The sequence below is a fragment of the Syzygium oleosum genome, unplaced genomic scaffold (genome assembly GCF_021117445.2).
Source record: "Syzygium oleosum isolate NSW1041296 unplaced genomic scaffold, Sole_v2.1 Sole_v2.08, whole genome shotgun sequence".
In the NCBI taxonomy this organism is placed as follows: Eukaryota; Viridiplantae; Streptophyta; class Magnoliopsida; order Myrtales; family Myrtaceae; genus Syzygium; species Syzygium oleosum.
This window is the reverse complement of record NW_026607492.1, coordinates 3,737,231-3,748,832: the sequence shown is the minus strand read 5'-3', so window position 1 is coordinate 3,748,832 and position 11,602 is coordinate 3,737,231. Positions and strand designations below refer to the sequence as shown.

At 42.6% G+C, this 11,602-nt stretch overlaps 2 protein-coding genes and 1 non-coding gene across 4 annotated transcripts; all 3 read left to right on the top strand.

Moving 5' to 3' along the window:
- Positions 1 to 971: 971 nt before the first annotated feature.
- On the top strand, positions 972 to 4,067 carry LOC115684597 (exocyst complex component EXO70E2). The gene has a single exon (XM_030609388.2). The coding sequence runs from the start codon at positions 1,827 to 1,829 to the stop codon at positions 3,780 to 3,782; it is 1,956 nt and encodes a 651-aa protein (XP_030465248.1). The 5' UTR covers positions 972 to 1,826; the 3' UTR covers positions 3,783 to 4,067.
- A 1,498-nt stretch (positions 4,068 to 5,565) lies between these two features.
- On the top strand, positions 5,566 to 10,182 carry LOC115684610 (glycine-rich RNA-binding protein 3, mitochondrial-like). 2 transcript variants are annotated; one of them, XM_030609415.2, is made up of 5 exons: positions 5,566 to 5,723; positions 7,120 to 7,261; positions 7,345 to 7,413; positions 7,954 to 8,060; positions 9,488 to 10,182. In XM_030609415.2, exons 2-5 carry the CDS (start codon positions 7,129 to 7,131, stop codon positions 9,917 to 9,919), a joined length of 741 nt encoding a protein of 246 aa, XP_030465275.1. In that variant the 5' UTR covers positions 5,566 to 5,723; positions 7,120 to 7,128; the 3' UTR covers positions 9,920 to 10,182. The 2 variants fall into 2 exon arrangements, with proteins under 2 accessions (XP_030465275.1, XP_056170061.1); XM_056314086.1 differs by lacking the exon at positions 5,566 to 5,723 and adding an exon at positions 5,766 to 6,187.
- A 1,346-nt stretch (positions 10,183 to 11,528) lies between these two features.
- TRNAN-GUU (transfer RNA asparagine (anticodon GUU)) lies at positions 11,529 to 11,602 on the top strand. Its single transcript has one exon. It is a non-coding gene; the product is annotated as a tRNA-Asn (tRNA).

Below are 11,602 nucleotides of genomic sequence, written 5' to 3'. Positions count from 1 at the left end.
CAAAAGTCATAAACTTGTTATCCATATTACAATTCGGTCATAAACATTTTAATCTGGCCAACTTACTACTGAACCATTCAACGACTTGTCAATGTGGCTCTTTCAGCTAATTTGGTCGGAAAATGACTGACGCTGACGCCGGCCAAAAAATATTGAAAGTTAAAAAAAATCATAAATATCATTTTTAACTTTACTCTTATATCAACTACCCTCTTCACGTTCCGAGAGCTATTATCCTCGCTTTTTACAATGGGTTATAAGTTGCATGTCTCACCTAGACATAATTTACCTCATTATCGTTTTATTTCCCAAATAACCCTCCCCCAAAAAGACCCAACACCCACCCACCCTCTCTCTCCCCACTCGAGAGTCGAGAGGGCCGGCTTGCTCGATCTGACACAACTACTGCCATGTCTCTCATTCTCCATCGCGCTCGCCACCATTGCTCCTCCGAAGGTCGTTGCCGACCTCAGATCCGAGACCTACGATGGTCCCCTCACCAGCTTAAGACTCGATCAAGGTCAAATGATCTCGACATGCCGCCGTGCCCCGAGCCTTGCCATAAACCTTGGCTCACGTGGTCTTGCCATCGCGAGCTGCGAACGATCTCGCCACGGACAGACAGGGTTGGCTCTCAATCGCCGTTGCGTCGTGTTGCTACGTGCTAGGGGAGAGAAATAGTAAGGGGAAGAGAGTCAAGAGGATTAGATGTAAGTAGGTTTTGAAACGTGAAGAGGGTATTTAACATGAAGACCATACTCGAGGACAGTGGTAAATTGGAGCTCGATAGTCACGCCGGCGAGAAAAAACATCATAACCATCCTTTCCTCGGAAGACCCGAAATCAACCTCCGCGCGATGCGATCCATGTCAGAAGCGCAAATAAAACTTGTTCTTCTCCACATGTCCCGCAGCAGGCACAGAAGTGGTAAATGTAAAAGGCTGGCAAACTGCCCCCCCCCCGCCCGTGTGGACCGAGAAGTCAAACCCGCCCATACGATTGCAAGCAAAAGGATAAAACACAGAAGAAAAACTCCAACCCAAAATTTTCAATCATCTCGTGCAGATCAGTCGGGTTCAGGGGCGACGAATCCGCTATGGGAATCGCGGCCTGATCTCTCCAGAGCTAGTAGCTTCAGAGGCAGAAACAAGAAAGGAGTCTTCCTTTCTCAGTTCCAGTCGCATTTCTTTTCCTCTGCCTCGTCCGTACATCGTGTCTGCCGTCATATTTTCGCCCCTGCATATATATATAGTCTTATTCTAATCGGTTCCGTATTCGGTATTCACCAACTGTTTGACTGCTCGCGCTTTACTGCTTTTTGTTTTCAAAGCCTCCTCGAGGATCAGATCTTTCGTTTGGGATAAAGTTCATCCTTGGCTTCTATAATCCTCCATACCCTCCTCTTCTCTTTCCGGTTCTCGCTTGTGGCGGGGCTCGAAAAGGGAAAGGGGGACGCCTTTGAGGTCGCCGAGGTAAGTTCTTGAGCTCTCGTCCGATTCTTTAAACACCCTTTTGTGTGTTCTTCTGATAATAAGAAGAAATCCAGAGGTGTACCATCTTCTTCTGAGTCTTCTTGTTCTCAATCTTGAATTTCTTGGCTTTGTTTGTTCTGGCTGAGAGGCCGAGTTGTCAAGTGTTTTCTTTGTTTATGTCGTTGGTTTGCTCGAGTCCAGAGAGTGGGAACGTTAGATTCAAGGAGTTCTTAGCATTGGGTTTCTAATTTTATCTGGGATCTTCATAGTCTCCCACTTTCAGGTGATAAAAGATCAGCTATTTTTATTTGGTGAATAGTGGTTTTCTAGGGTTCTTGAGATTTTTTTGGGGATATGGATGGTGTTGAGAGTGGTGCCTTGGATTCAGAAGGAGAAGGGAACTTGATTGCTGCTGCGCAACAAATTGTGAGGGCGTTGGTGTCGAAAAGAGAGCTAACTGATGAAGAGAGAAAGGCTTTGGTTCAATTGAGGGCTCAGTTATCCACCATCACGATAGATAGTGAGAAAAAGAAAAAGAACATTGAGGAAGGCGCGAGCAGAGAAGAGCATCTCGATGTTATTCACGAGAAGATCATGAGGTGGGAGAATGATCAGTCCATGATATGGGATTTGGGCCAAGACGAAGCATTTCAGTATCTGAATGCCGTGGATGAAACCCTGAAGTTGATTGAACGACTAGAGAATTCACGTCAAGATTTGTCGGTTGAAAAGGATGAGATGTTGAGGAATGCCCATGATGTTCTTCAGACGGCCATGGTTAGGCTCGAGGAAGAATTTAAGCACATGCTTCTTCAGAATAGACGGTCTGTCGAGCCGGAGCACACATCCTTCCGTTCAAGTGAGGAGGATGCGGCAGAAGAAGGCTCGACGTTTTCTTACTCCTTCGACGACTCACTCCGCAGAGACAGCTTCAACAGAACCTCGGAGGAGTCAATAATCGATCTGGTTCATCCAGAAATACTACCTGACCTCAAATGCATCGCGAATTTGATGTGCAGCTCAGGTTATGAACACGAATGTTCCCAGGCTTATGTCAGTCTTCGCAGGGATGCACTGGATGAGTGTCTCTTCATTGTTGAGATGGACAAGCATTGCATCGAGGATGTTCTTAGGATGGAATGGGCTACTCTTAATTTCAAGATCAAGAAATGGGTTAGAGCTATTAGAGTCTTTGTGCGAGTTTATCTAGCAAGCGAGAGATGGCTTAGTGATCAAATTTTCGGGGAGGTATCACTGAATTTGAGTTGCTTTATTGAGGCGTCAAAGGCTGCAATTTTGCAACTTCTGAATTTTGCAGAGGCTATATCTATAGGCTCGAAAGAACCGGAGAAGTTGTTTTGCTTCCTTGAAATGTATGAAGTGATGTCTAAGCTTTTACCAGATATCAATGAGCTATATCCAGATAATGTCGGGTCCTTCATTAGAATTCAATATCATGAACTCCTGCAGAGGCTAGGCAACTGCATCAGGATGACTTTCCTTGAATTCAAGAAAGCCATCGCTGCGAACGCATCAGCGACTGCATTCCCCGGGGGTGGGGTCCACCATCTGACCCGTTACGTGATGAACTACATGAAGAATCTCGTTGATTATGGCGAGACTCTCGAGTTGCTTCTCAGCGACCATGGCGAAGAGGGTTCCAATTCTTTCGGTCATGAAACTAGTTCACCCATAGAGGATGGAAAGAGTGGGGTTTCCGGATGCGGATTTCCCAAACTGGCTCCCCATTTTCATGGCATTTCTTTGGTTCTGGTAGCAAACCTCCATGAGAAATCCAATCTATACAAAGATGTGGCTTTGCAGCATATTTTTCTGATGAACAATGTGCATTACATGGCAGAAAAGGTGAAAAATTCTGAGCTTAGACTTGTTTTCGGAGATGATTGGATTCGGAAGCACAATGGTAAGTTCCAACAGCATGCATTGAGCTATGAGAGATCGACATGGAGTTCCATACTCTCCTTCCTTAGAGAGGAGGGGCTTCACAGTTCGGGTTCAAGTTCCATCTCACACACCCTCCTAAAAGAAAGGTTAAGGAACTTCAGTCTCGCTTTCGAGGAGGTATACAAGGCTCAGACGGCCTGGGTGATCCCGGACGTTCAACTTCGGGAAGATTTACGCATCTCAACATCCCTCAAGATAGTCCAAGCATATCGAACGTTCGTGGGAAGGCATAACGGTCATCTAAGCGACAGGCACATCAAGTATACTGCAGACGACCTGGAGAATTACATCTTGGATCTGTTCGAAGGATCGCCAAAGTCCCTGCCCAATCCCTACAGGAGGTGATAGCATAATTTTATTGAGTTTTGTAACGGAGACGAGCCTTTTATTTCCTCTCTCTACTAATCTGAGTTCAAAGTGTTAGCTCGACCACTCTCTCCTTTGTTTTACATTGAAGTTGTCCCACAGTTGTCACCCAGCGGCCAAGTAAAGTTCAGGCTTAGGGAAATTGCAAGTTCCAGTGTTGTACTCTGTAGGTAATTGTATCGGCAGGCATAGTCCATATATACTAAGCACCTGTAAACATTATCAAATTGTTAAATGGAAGAATATTTAATCTGTTTCACCTAATTGTCATCTAAAGTCCGACATGTAAGGAGGGATGCTGCTTGGTCATTTGTGAACCCCCGTCGTTTTCCTATTATTCGTTCCGTCGATTGCTGTCCCGTGCACCGGTGATGCCTGTCTCGAGAGAGGAAAAGAGGAGAGAAGAAACAGATTGACTTAGAGCAGAGCAATGCAAAGCAAAGCATGCTCTGAGACCATTCTGGGTTTGGCTCGTGCAATTTGCTTTGAGGTGGTTTTAGCTTGGCTGGCCAACTTTATGGGTTGTACCGGTAGGTACAGTCCAGTGCCCACTACTTGTAGTTGTGACCTGTGGATGGAGAGGAAGCATGTGTGTCGTGTTTTCATCATCATCATCATCATCACTATATTGATCAGAACCAGATATGGTTAGTTCAAATGGCATATCAAATGTAGAAACCTGAATGTGCTATCAAATGTGGGAATGCCATGGTGTGTTTACTTTAGCATTGATCAAAACCAGACCTATTGAAAATAAATAAAAAATCGCGAGGCTGGTTAGGTGGCTCGCATGAGTGAAATCGCGTTTTTTGTCTATGACGCACGTTAGACAATCAACTGTTGTAGGTCAAATGTGAAAATTTCTTCTCTCCTAAATAGGATCTATCTGAGTTAGATGATCTCATTCAACTGATCTCTCGTGAGTAGACCTGTTAAACGGGTGGGTGGGATCGGGTTTGGGTCGGATCATAAATGGTTCGACCCAAATTGACCCATTAACCCATTTATGACTCATTTATTCATAGTGTAAATATCTCAACCCATACCCGACCCGACCCATACCCCACACATACCCGACCCGACCCATATTGCTAAAACACTTTTATATTTAACCTAATCTAGGAATACTTGTTTCTTATGATTTTTTTTTTTAAATGGGTCATATATGGGTTTAAGACCCATTTTGACACCTCTACTCATGAGTCGTGAGTGCTGAATAATTGTTCGTATATCATGTGAGAAAAGAAAAGAATGAAATTATGCTACAAGTATAAAGCAAATAGCATGTCAGGAAAAGCAACGGTGTTGATTATATCGAAATTTCTAGCAATATCAAACAGTCGATGTATTGATATCGTTAATGACAAAGGTCTATAATTTACTACAAAATGACATAATAAGCAAGTGGTCCGCCAAGATATCGGTAACGAGAGTAACTAAAATTTATATAGATCGGTTAACTTATGGTTAACCATGCCGATAATTTAGTTCGAAATGACATAAATAAGTAAATGCCGATAATTTAGTTCGAAATGACATAAATAAGTAAAGGAAGTCTAGGGTTTGGGCTATAACATGAGGTGATATTCTGTGATAATGATCTCTTTAATACGATAGCAATTTTCTAAACAAAATTTTTGAGTAATTTTGTTTTTTGGTCGGATTTTTGAGTAATTTAGTATTAACAACTTTTGTTATCAAAAAAGCGAAGGGCACCGTGCCCATTCTAATCCAACGGCGTAGAATCGCCATACGAATTAATCCAACGGCGGAGCCGAACTGTCTCGTCGGTCTGTCCGTGATATCCATGGCGACGAGCGAGAAAGTCAGAACAGAGCAGGGAGCCCCTGTCAAAACCCCAGTTCTTGCTTTCACCCGGTCGGGTCAGGGTTTTCGGAAGCAACGAAAGATCTCGCGGAAGTAAGTCTCGCGTATCTTCACTTTGCGGCAGCAATTTAGTCGTTTCCCGTTCTTGTTCTTGTTCTTGTTCGTAGTGCGGTGTTTCATCTGCTACTCCGTGGCCGTGGAAGATTGTTTCGCTGAATGCTCGCGGGGTTCATTCGTGTAGTTTTTGATGGTGAATCTCGCACCCAAGCGGTTCTGTGTCATTTGAAGGAGAGCCAACGATTTCTTTCTTGGTTTTTGGATGGTGGGTCATTTGTCTTTGCGCATGGTGCGGCGAATTGGAAATGGCGAGAGCCCAAAGGGGACATTTTTTTGTGGGTAGACAGAGACCGAGGGAAACCCGTTTGATGTGATGGGAATTCAAGATCCACTTATGGGCACTAGGCTTGCCCACGTTTGTTGGGTACTTATTGACTGATGTACGTGAGCGTGATCACTTGTGCACGATCTGAATCGGGGCTCGTTTGCTCCCTTAATCGGTGAGGCTGCAAATGTTTATCTGTCGTGACTTGATTGAACTGTCTGAATGAGAACATTCGTCATCGCTAAGAAAAAGCTTTGTTTGTGTCATCTTCAGTGAGGACATCTTATTAACAAAGAAGTAGCGTAGCGAACAGAGTTTTCTTTTTCCTATTAAAAGCTTTTCTCTGTCAATCCCGCTTTGGATGAATGGAGGCCATATGTGGGAGGCCCTGTTTGACATTGTTCGATAACACTGATAATCCTATAAAAAAAACTGTTGTTATTTACAGCTGGCAAATTGCCTTTGTGTCCTTGATATAGTGCAGTATTGATTGTAGTTTCTCTGATAGTCACGCTGATTTACTTAATATGGATTTGATTATCAAGGGATGGGACCAGGTGTACAATTGTGCTTTGGTGATGTCCAACTATGCTTTCTGTCATGTGCATGATAGAAGTATTTGAGAAATGCATAGAATTGGAATGAAATTCTACGATGTGTATTGGTCAGACGGAAGATCAATTGCACTTGTTGATAATATGACCCAAATATCAGTAGTTAATAATCACTGAAGATGCTGACGAGGCAAATGCATCTGAACCTGAGAACTGTTACACAGTAAGTTGAATGAATGTATTTGTTGTAATTAGTTGCGAATAAACTTAAAGTCATATGTACAGCTTGGAGGGAGATAATTTTCTCAATTTGAAAACTTGCTAAAGAGTTGCTGATATATTTGATCTGATTGCAGTCGCAAGTCCTCTGTTTTTTGATGATTTGGTCGAATTCATATGCGTAGGCGTAGCATACATGATATACACTTTTCTTTTTGTCATCAAAGAAGATCTACTGTTTCGTTGTATCTCTTGGAAAAGTAAAAAGTTACTGCTTTGCATTTATATTTGATCAGGATTAATGGTTTTTTTTTATTAATCTTTTAAACTTAAGGTCTGAGCCATGGCATTCATCAGCAAGGTGGGGAACATTCTAAAGCAGACTGTGAGCAAGCATGCCAACTTTGAGTCATCTGCTCATTGTCCATCTATGTACCAGGCTATAAGGTGCATGTCCTCAAAGCTTTTCATTGGAGGTATGGCAATCCGCTTCTCTTTTAAGTCATAACGCTGTCTGTCACTTTCCAAGTGTGTTATAGCTTCTTTTCTTGCATTGCAGGTCTTTCTTATAGCACTGACGATATAAGTCTCAGAGAAGCTTTTGCAGGATATGGGGAGATTATTGAAGGTACTCCTCATGTGTTTGTCTCTTTTATGTTAATAATAGCAAATGTGCTCTATTTGTTGTATATGTCGTATCAAACAGAACATTGGATGCTGCTGACTTATGTGCAAGATGTGCTTAGCCATTGATCTGATGCTAAGCAATGATTGCAGACAGAGTAGGCTAATCGCATGTATTTACTGCCTCTTTGACAGTACACTGTTCATAGTACTTAGATATGAAATTTGTTTTTTTATTCAATGGCAGCCAGAAAGGCATTTGATCATCTGATCTACCAAAGAATATCTAAACTTTGGGTACAGCTGGTGTGCTTATGGTCTTTATCAGGAATTGCATGAGATTAATGATATAAGATTGTCAGCAACCTGGTCATTAGTTAACACCAGAACCAATTTACTTTCGAGCAATTGGCAATTTGGCATAGGTTTAGTGAAAGTGGATACGCGAGTTGCTTAAGCGTGCTTTATGTGCGTCTGATACTTGTTCATGGTTTGATACTTGAAAGATGAGGTAGTGAACGCTGATTATCTTGACATTCTGCAGCTAGAGTAATTATGGACCGTGAAACCGGAAGGTCTAGAGGTTTTGGGTTTGTTACTTTGGCTTCTAGCGATGAGGCCTCCAATGCAATCCAGGGCATGGATGGACAGGTAGGGATCTATATTTGTTACTTAATCTTTTCTAGCAAATCATTGAGGTGTTCCATGAGTTACAGTTTTGATGCATGACTGTGTACCATCAATTCTGTCTATGCTTGTGACAGGTAAGTTCTCCTATTAATGAGATTGCACTGAATGGCAATAGACTTCTTATTTACTAAGGAAATTAATCACAAAAGCAGTATTAGTTATAACGTGAATTTTCTTGTGGGCCAATCCAGAATTTGTTTTCACATGGTAAAATATAGTGCACAGGCCTTTTGTTGCAGTGCATTTCTTAGTGGCAGGGGTGAGGCGTTTATAGCATGATGTCCGATGAAGGTATTTTCACAATCATTCACTTACAACAAAAAGATAAACATTGAAAGAGGCTTGGGTTAGGGATGGGCATGGGGCGTGCCAAGGACAAGGATCACATTCCCTTTCCGTGCCGCACCGCGCAAAGATCTGCCCCGCCATTGCCCTGTACCCGTACAGGCCAGGGTGTTGGCGGACATGGAGGGGCAATGATGCCGCGCGGGGCACCATGCTAGACACAAAAGACTCTTAAGAGTCTTTACAAATTAGTCAATGTGGGACAAAGTGAAGATGAAACACATGAAAAACACTTGTGCCACACTGTTTATTTAGGGAGCTTTCCAAGCTTGTATCCTATAAAAAAAATAAGACTTGCAAGTAAGAATATCTGAAAAGCTCTGTCTCACGCTGTTTGAGTGATGAAATTTATAAGTTAGCCTGACTTTTAAAAGACAAAGCTTCTCCTCTCAATGCCTAACACTTGGGGATGGGCTTCTATGGACTTTGATTTTAATGAAGGCCATTTAAATGTTTTATATAAATAAATCAATGTTATAAAATCAAGTGAATATATTTTAAAGTGCAAGTTTTGAACGATCAAAATATATAGAAGAATGTGTCTATATTTTGTAAATATTTCTTGGTGGGGTGGGGTCAATATCAGCCCTGCCTTGCCCTGCGAGGTCCCTACCTTCTGCCCCGTTCCCCTGGGGCAGGGGTTGCGGGGCACCGTGCGCCATGCCTATCGTGCCCCATACCCATCCCTGGTTTGGGCGTCGGTCCTTTGCTATCAAATTGCAGATTAGAAAACATGGTTGTTACGATTTCGTAGTATTCATAGGGTGATTAGGTCGCGTCATGTACTTATTTTCACAGTATGTAAGAATTGATGGAGGGATTGATATACATCTTTCTGCTTTCCAGTTAAGCTAATAAGCTTCAGTAATTTAAGTTAGTGAAGCAGGTCATTTTTCTTTCTGGAGTGCCAGTGAGATTCCATCCTAAGTGTGTGAATTTGTCTGTTATAAGATTAGTTGGGCATTGTTTGACTAGGGCACTAATTTCAATTCCGACCAACATGTGTGAATCGATCCGATGTTTTTCTGTTACCCTTTCATTAGGATCTTCATGGCCGAAGGATAAGAGTGAATTATGCCATAGAGAAATCTCGCGGAGGATTCGGCGGTTCTGGTTTTCGACAAGGTGGTGGTGAATTTGGTAATGCGGGTAATTTTGGCGCTGGAGGTTATGGAGGAGGCGGCGGGTATGGTTATGGACAAGGAGGGGACAGCTACAATGCCAGAGCTGGTGGATATGGCGGTCGCAGTAGTTATGGGGGTGGCAGCTACGGTGGTGGCAGCAATTTCGACGGTGGAAACAGTGGTGATTTTGGTGCCGACAGTAGGGGAGACTTCGGTGTTCCTGGTGGTGGTGGTGGTGGTGCCAATGGTGGTGACTTCTTTCCCAGTGATAATGCTGGGGCAGAAACATTGGAAGACAATCCTAAGGGCGATGACAATGAACCCGATAATTGTGCCAACACCAGGGTCTGATCAAAAGCCATATCTTGACGGCTAATCTCAATTAAGTAAATAGCCGAGGGACGGAGGATGAGTCGGAGTGTAAGGCTCGAAAGGTGTTCTCTGTTCTCTTGCTCTTGTGTTCTTCCCTTTTCGCTTGAAAACAATGATGGTTATAATTCTATCATGGCCTGTCGTTGATGTCTCATCTCATGTCCGTCGAATAATGCTAAAAAGATGGTTTGCCCAGGGAATTGTACTCTTAACTGCGAATGTAAAAATCAAGATTTTAGACCCTTCCACCCTTTTGGGGACCTAATCTCCATGCTTTTAGATACTGGTGGGGAGAGATCATGTTTTTGCTAGGGTGATATATAATCGAGCATGGTGATTACAGTGCTCACGTTTTGTTCTGTATGTTGTCATCTTTGCCTCGTTCTTTTTGTTAATTATATTTAGAATAGTTATCAAGGTAGGAGCCGGGCAGAGATCGACTTTGGTGGATTCTGGTTTAGTGGCCAATTCATTGCTCTTTTCGTTTTTCTCAATGCACTCATCAAGCCTCTGATCGAATGCTTGCCGTGTCACTGTCTTTCATGTGTCTGATTACTCAATTGATTCGATGCGACTGACCTCACCATTTGAATGATGACCATGTGATATGCATCTCAACTAGTATTGCATTGAATTTTACGTGCTCGCTTATGATTGACTTGGTTGCCCACGCGTCGTCATCGTATACTTACCTATGAAAGGCATCGTGCTCCTTTGCTTGGATTAACCGAAAGATAAGATTCGGCATCATCGATTTCGATCGCTTGTGTATTATTGCTTCGCTTCCTTCGAGAAAGAACCTTTGAACTCTGGTAATTTCCTATCATCATGATCTTGTCCCTAATGTGCGTGAGATTTGGTTCTTACTTTGACACGAAAAATCTGGAAAGTAGATCACGAGAAAGTAAGTCATTGCCTCCCCATAATCCGGACTTGGAACGGTTGCTCTTTGATGAGGTCAATGACAGTGCTAAATGCAGACTTTTATACTAAGAATTTTTTTCAATTATTTTGATTAAGGAAGACATTCGTTGACCATAGCTACTTCATTGACTATACATATTGAGAGAGAGAGAGAGAGAGAGAGAGAGAGAGAGAGAGAGCATACTGGAAATGACAATCTTTCTTCATTTGGATACGTAGCAAGTGCCTCGAAACACCTGCTAATAAAATCCTCGGCAAAATTGCGCCAACCACCTATGTTTCGGAACTTTACAACTCGTCGTCAACTTTCTTTTGGGTCAGCCCCTAAGTCAATGGGGCGAATTCGGTATGTGCAAATTACGCAAATGACAACATTAGAAATCAAAATCTCTAATAGGGTTGGCAATTCGTGTTCACGTGTCATAATTGTTTTCATAATCGTGTCACGAAAAAATCCTATATTTTTGCTAATTATGCTACGAAACTTGTTGTGCGTAAAATTTCGCGTCACGCCATGTCATCGTTAAGTTTGCAAAATAACCGTGTTAAGACGTGTCGATTTGTTTTAGAAATTCGTTAGCCCTCGTCTAGGTCGGGTGAGGAGAATGAATGGCGTGGAAAATATGATTCTCTACTTAATTTGAGGTACTTCACAATAAAACAAGCTGGAATAGCTCAGTTGGTTAGAGCGTGTGGCTGTTAACCACAAGGTCGGAGGTTCAAGCCCTCCTTCTAGCG